Consider the following 7,790-nt stretch of genomic DNA (forward strand, 5'->3'; position numbering starts at 1 on the left):
CCACATATACAGGACCTAACATGTATATAAAACTAACTTCAAACATGCTTAACATCAAACTCCCATTGACATCAATACCCATTTTACACAAGAATTTAATGTATGCGTCTACACCTTAAGTTAGCATTAGACCCTACACTATAGAGAGAACTGCAGTAGCATTGTGACATTTCAGGACAGCTTGCTCAGAAATCCAAGGTCTGCTAACGACGTGCTCTTAATGAAGAGAGGCTAATTAGTCACAAAGCTGTGATCAGGCTCATGGCAGATGGATGGTTTATTAAAAGGCCTTAGTTAGCACCGAGCCTGTCAAAACTGTACGCAGGTGTAACGGAGGTAGTTAGGAGAACCACACTCGTGCGTTAGTCTCTCTCACACACACGTGCACACTCACATGCATACAGACGAACGCACACACACACACTCCTGGACCCTTTAGTTAGGTGTTCAGTTCAGACTAGTTTATCAAGCCCCTGGGGTGTCTATCTTCCTCCACTCCATAACATAAAGAAATAGAATCATGTTACAGTAGAATACAGGTCAAACCATAGAAATAGAATCATGTTACAGTAGAATACAGGTCAAACCATAGAAATAGAATCATGTTACAGTAGAACACAGGTCAAACCATAGAAATAGAATCATGTTACAGTAGAACACAGGTCAAACCATAGAAATAGAATCATGTTACAGTAGAATACAGGTCAAACCATAGAAATAGAATCATGTTACAGTAGAATACAGGTCAAACCATAGAAATAGAATCATGTTACAGTAGAATACAGGTCAAACCATAGAAATAGAATCATATTACAGTAGAATACAGATCAAACCATAGAAATAGAATCATATTACAGTAGAATACAGATCAAACCATAGAAATAGAATCATGTTACAGTAGAACACAGGTCAAACCATAGAAATAGAATCATGTTACAGTAGAATACAGGTCAAACCATAGAAATAGAATCATGTTACAGTAGAATACAGGTCAAACCATAGAAACAGAATCATGTTACAGTAGAATACAGGTCAAACCATAGAAATAGAATCATGTTACAGTAGAATACAGGTCAAACCATAGAAATAGAATCATGTTACAGTAGAACACAGGTCAAACCATAGAAATAGAATCATGTTACAGTAGAACACAGGTCAAACCATAGAAATAGAATCATGTTACAGTAGAATACAGGTCAAACCATAGAAATAGAATCATGTTACAGTAGAATACAGGTCAAACCATAGAAATAGAATCATGTTACAGTAGAATACAGGTCAAACCATAGAAATAGAATCATATTACAGTAGAATACAGATCAAACCATAGAAATAGAATCATGTTACAGTAGAACACAGGTCAAACCATAGAAATAGAATCATGTTACAGTAGAATACAGGTCAAACCATAGAAATAGAATCATGTTACAGTAGAATACAGGTCAAACCATAGAAACAGAATCATGTTACAGTAGAATACAGGTCAAACCATAGAAATAGAATCATGTTACAGTAGAATACAGGTCAAACCATAGAAATAGAATCATGTTACAGTAGAACACAGGTCAAACCATAGAAATAGAATCATGTTACAGTAGAATACAGTTCAAACCACAGAAATAGAATCATGTTACAGTAGAATACAGATCAAACCATAGAAATAGAATCAGGATAAATGAGGGATTCAGGACCAAAGAGGAGCTCTAGGAGAGAGGTAACACACACACTGAGTGTACAAAACAATAAGAACACCTTCCTAATATTGAGTTGCACCCCCTTTTGCCCTCAGAACAGTCTCAATTCGTCGGGGCATGGACTCCACAAGGTGTCAAAAGCGTTCCACATGGATGCTGGTCCATGTTGACTCTAATGCCTCCCACAGTTGTGTCAAGTTGGCTGGATGTCCTTTGGGTGGTCGACCGTTCTTGACACAAATCGGTGCACCTGGCACCTACTACCATACCCTGTTCAAAGGCACTTAAATATTTTGTCTTGCCCATTCACCCTCTGTATGGCACACATACACAATCCATGTCTCAATTGTCTCAAGGCTTAAAAATCCTTCTTTATCCGGTCTCCTCCCCTTCATCTACACTGATTGAAGTAGTTTTAACAAGTGACATCAATAAAGGATCATAGCTTTCACCTGGATTCACCTGGACAGACTATGTCATGTACACTCAATGTATAAGGAAGCCAAGCTCCAGCAAATGACAGTGACCTCAGTTAATCTAAGACCACCACACCTTGTGGCCAATGTGCAGATTTAGACAGAGGGTAGGGAGGTCTGACTGACTGAAAGAGAAGGGGATAGAAAGAAAGAGAGACAAGGAGAGAGGTGGAGGATAGGGAGGAAAACTGCTTTGTAGTACGGCAAATTTCATTCTTGTCGAAGCTGACGGCTCCATTCAGGTGAGCAACGTCTAAAATATGACAATTGTCTGACAGAGAAACAGCCACATTTGTGCCGACACATTTAAACCAAATCAAATGTGTCGCTGCAGGGTAGAAAGAGAGAAGGGATAGAGAGAGAGGGGGAGATAGGGAGGGAAAATAGAGAGGAAGATAATCCCTTTGACTGTCAGACGCATCATTAAAATTAATACTTCCTTTTTATGGGGGCACGCTTTAAATGTTTCCACCCCGCTGTGGTCCCTCGCTCCCCAAGCTGTGAACGTAGCTTCAGGTGAACCAAGTGTGTGTTTGTACACACCCTCTCTCTCCCTCACACACCCTCTCTCTCCCTCACACACCCTCTCTCTCTCCCTCACACACCCTCTCTAGTTCTCTTTCTCCCATCTATCACATAATCAGAGCATCTCTTCTGGTGTACTTCTTTTTAGTTCTGTTTTAGTTCTATTTCTCTCAAGCTCTTCCTTTGTAGTTGGTCTTGCCCTATTGTCAGTCACGCATCGTGTTTCCCTGTGACCAATGTCGTCCGTGGCACATGAGGATGTAACTTTCTGTCAGCACTATCACTGCACAACAGACACTACTGTTATTGGATGGTAATAAACATTCAAACACATGCATACACACACACGGATACACACACACACACACACGGATACACACACACACAAACAGATATACACACACACACGGATACACACACGGATACACACACACACACACATGCATACACACAGATACACACACACATACACACCGCCCCTTGTCGTGTCAACCCCCTAAACCCCTGCCCTACACACCCCTATACAGACACACCCTACACACACACATACACCTACACACACCTACACACACCCTACAGACACACACATACACACCTACACACACGCTACACACATACACACCCTACACACACCCTACAAACACCCTACACACACAAACACCCTACACACACACACACACACACACACACACACACACACACACACACCCTACACACACACTACTATCTCTCTAACTGATAAACACACACACACTCACTGATATACATATGCACACGCAGAGCCATTTTCATGCTAATAGGTTTATGTTGGAACTGTAATTAAAAACAGCTTGGTACATCCCTTTCTTCACTGTTTGAGGTCCAGAGAAATAGATAGCAATGGGGAGGCGAAGGGCTACAAAGCAAGATAGAGAGAAAGGAAGACAGTGAGAGAGAGAGCGAGAGAGAGAGAGGGAGAGAGAGAGAGAGATGCTAGCTGACAAGGCACACTGCAGGTGTGATTTGGAGACTGAAACAGCTGCAGTCAGTTCCTCTCCCTCCCAGGTGGAAAAACAATGTCCTGAAGAATCTCTCTCTCTCTCACAGACAAGTTTACTTTCTAACAAACTCTCTCTCTCTCTCTCTCTCTCTCTCTCTCTCTCTCTCTCTCTCTCTCTCTCTCTCTCTCTCTCTCTCTCTCTCTCTCTCTCTCTCTCTCTCTCTCTCTCTCTCTCTCTCTCTCTCTCTCTCTCTCTCTCTCTCTCTCTCTCTCTCTCTCTCTCTCTCTCTCTCTCTCTCTCTCTCTCTCTCTCTCTCTCTCTCTCTCTCTCTCTCTCTCTCTCTCTCTCTCTCTCTCTCTCTCTCTCTGATAAGCACATACTGTTCATTCATGCACGCACACCTCACACAAAAGACTGTCTAAATACTGTACAGACTAACACACATTACTAACACACATTACAAGAAATCAATTCAACTATCGAGCAAAGCTTAGCTGCCAGAGTGGTGGCTCCATGTCTAGTGTAGTGTAGTGTTCCCTCTCTGTAAACTCAGTCTGCTTGGCGGCTTCGCACACACACACACACACACACACACACACACACACACAGACACGGACATAACGGATGCACTCCCTCCCTCTCTACTGCTCTCTCTCTCTTGATCACTCTCTCTTTAGAGTACACTCTGTCTAAAGAGTGGAACGGCTTGCTGGGATATGCCAGTCCTCCAGAGCAGCGCCCCACTGTAATTGAGTGGGCTTTTCTGCTGACAACTTGCCATTGGTGGAGGATGGATAGATTGGGGAAATGGTTTGTGTAGGGGGTGGGGGTGCAGCGGTGTGTGTGAGTGTGTGAGTGGGAATGTGTCTGAGTCAGAGCTCAATGCTGCATGAAATGTTTTTTCAGCACAGATTGAGCAGTGCTGACCAAAGGGACCCACCAGGGCTATCTGACCAGCTGGCGCTCACACACACATAAGCATGTACACACACACCCCATCCCAGTTTACCGGCTCTTCCTCTCCATCCCACGCCTCATCATGGCCACTCTAATGAGGCATGCTGTGTAATTAACGCCTAAATGAAGCAGCTCATTTCCATAACTGTTCGGCTCAACAAAGGCCTGACGTCCCCTTAACAAACCAGCACGCCAAGCAAATATGTTACGCAAAGACATGGGATGGCGGGAAGAGAACGGGAGAGGGTAAAGGAGAGAAAGGGAGAGATTGAAGGAGGGAAGAAATGAAAAGATGGGGTAGAAAATGGGACAGATAGGGAGAAAGAGAGAGAAACAGAGGACAAAACATCTTACATTTACATCTGACCAGTAAGCCCTTGAAATGAAGAAAAACATCTCAAGATAAGACACTTGAGAGAGAGAGAGAGAGAGAGAGAGAGAGAGAGAGAGAGAGAGAGAGAGAGAGAGAGAGAGAGAGAGAGAGAGAGAGAGAGAGAGAGAGAGAGAGAGAGAGAGAGAGAGAGAGAGAGAGAGAGAGAGAGAGAGAACGACAAGTGTGGAGCGCGGTTGAAAGAGCTCCGTTCTCCATCTCGAGGCATTTCCCCCCGTCTATCTGCCTCCCCAACGACGTCATCCGAGCGAGGCAGAGAGAAAGAGCGAGAGGGGGAGCGGGAGCCAGAGAGATAGAGAAAGAGAAGGTGGGCAGAACAGTTCCCAGGCACTGCCGCGTTCTTAAGTCGCGCATGAAAAGCCTGAGTTATGTTCAAACGTTCCACTTCACCTACACAATTTATGTGCCACTCGGATAATGTAGCGCCTCTCCTGAAAAGGCATTCATAAATCTGACCCTGTTTTTCTCTCTTTCTCTCTCTTTCAGCGCTCTTGTCTTTCTCTCACTCTATCTTTTCTGTGGTGGTGTATGTCTGTTTTGGACGTTCTTTCTTATGTACCAGAAGGTACATCTTAGTCAAATGACTTTGTCTCGGGTTGTCACACAACCGAACCTGATCACACTCTCATAGATCTCTCTATTTCACTCACGCAAAAACACACACACACAGCATATGTTTCACACACACACACACACACACACACACACACACACACACACACACACACACACACACACACACACACACACACACACACACACACACACACACACACACACACACACACACACAGTTCAGGAGTCTTTCTTTCCTTACTCCTACATGTTGAGGCCAATAAGGTCACATACAGTAAATACAATATGATGGAGAGAGAATACAATCACGGTAAAGTCCTTCCAATCCTAGTTGCAGGTTCATTTCAAGGTCAGTCACATCCACCTTCTCGTTGACATTACATTGCTGTAGTGGAGTCAAGACATATGTCAAGACGTTTAGCTAGACCTTTTTGAAATGGGCGGTGTACTCACCTTGAAGCTGTAAGGTTGCTGGATCAAGCATCACTTAAGCAGTTACCCCTAAATCACTACATTAACAACAGAGTAATAATTACTGTTTAATTACAGTTGTTCCTTTCTCAGCTGACCAATTGAATGGCTAATATGCATTCTGAATTAACAATGTGTTCAATGTTTTCTGATTCAGTAATTTTCCAACCACCCTTGAGACTCAATTAGAGTCGCTGTGCACCGATTATGCCCTTTTTAGACAACATGACTCTGCGGTACTTTGAAGGTGAGAATACGAGTAGGCATTATTACAAATAGCCTAACTACCATACTCCTCTCATGTCTACTAGCCTACTATAGCCTAGTCTACAAGCGCCAGTGCGCTGGACAGAGTGCTGTGTGAACAGTCAATGAGGTCCTTCCCTATCCATGGCATCAGATTTTAAAAACAGGTCAAAAATACACCTTATGGAACAACGGGGACTGTGAAGAGACACACACAAAGGTACAGACACATGCATATGCACACATTGTGATATTGTTGTATTTATGTATTAAACATGTTGTATTGTAGATATGTAGTGGTATACATATCTACAATACATATCTACAGTCCCCCCCAATTTGTAAGTCGCTCTGGATAAGAGCGTCTGCTAAATGACTTAAATGTAAATGTAAATGTGTAATAATGTTATATGATGTGCTGTTTTATCTTTTGCTTTATAGGTAATGTAAGTGCTTTAATATGTTTGGACCCCCTTGGCAGCAGCTAATGTGGATCCCTAATAAATACAAATACAAATAGCCGCCTCATTTGCAGCACACACCCTCCAATTATTACCGATAAATGGATAGTTAGTAAAATAGATGATATGCTGTTTTACCAAGGTTGGTGATGGCATAAATAAACTGCAACCCTTGAAACCCCTTTAAACTAAAATGCTGGTAACTTCCAAGGGGCTCGACAACATATGTTGTAGCCTGTAGGCTGCTGTCTGACATGCATCAAACATCAAGAAAGCTTCTGTTGAATTATTAATTTCATGAATGTCTCTTATTTTCAAAAAATCCATTGCACAGCTTTAGTTCAAATAGTAAAGAAAAATCTGAAAATCCTTCTTGAAATCAACGATCGCGTCTATCAATGCCCCACTATACAGAATCACAATCTATAAGCAAGTTTTCATTATCACTTACCTTTTCCAGCGAGAATGCAGGACAGCCCCAGAACCACCCAAACCAGCGCAAATGGCACTCCACGCATCTCCATGATGGGAGAACGAATTCGAGCAACACAAGACGACCGCTCTCTCTCTCACTTGATATTACCTTACTTTCTTTCAATATCTGTTCGACACACCTTCTCAATGCGAAGTAAGCGGGGAACTGAAGCTGACTGCGAGAGACAGAAAGCGTGCTGTGCCAGTCAACAGTCTACTAGGTGGAGCGATGGTTTGGCGTGGCTGGCTGAGCCTTTGATATCGGGAGGGGACGGGACACATATTTCAGCGCGCCCCGGGACTAGACTGCTACGTCACGCTGTGAAAAATATAACGAGCTTCATCATCATGTAGCCTAATTGATCTGCTTAAGATGTGTTCGACTTGATTAGCCTATCAATTCAGTCTGTTTATCATCACCAGCATTTACATTTAATCATACATATTTTATTAATGGAATAGATTACATTCTAGTGCAGCATAATGTAAGAGTAGGAGTCTTTGAGTCGCTTATGAAGTTGCTTACAACAGTAGCCTAT

General features: G+C 42.8%; 1 protein-coding gene across 1 annotated transcript in view; it reads right to left on the reverse strand.

The window, feature by feature from the left end:
* The window catches only part of LOC139560558 (calsyntenin-2-like), a 258,095-nt gene extending 250,581 nt beyond the window's left edge, over positions 1-7,514 (reverse strand). Inside the window, exon 1 of the mRNA XM_071377438.1 lies at positions 7,229-7,514. Coding sequence (XP_071233539.1) covers positions 7,229-7,301 — 73 coding nt within the window. The 5' untranslated portion in view covers positions 7,302-7,514. The remainder of the gene's footprint in view (positions 1-7,228) is intronic.
* Positions 7,515-7,790: the final 276 nt, after the last annotated feature.

This window comes from Salvelinus alpinus, chromosome 30 (genome assembly GCF_045679555.1).
Source record: "Salvelinus alpinus chromosome 30, SLU_Salpinus.1, whole genome shotgun sequence".
Classification (NCBI taxonomy): Eukaryota; Metazoa; Chordata; class Actinopteri; order Salmoniformes; family Salmonidae; genus Salvelinus; species Salvelinus alpinus.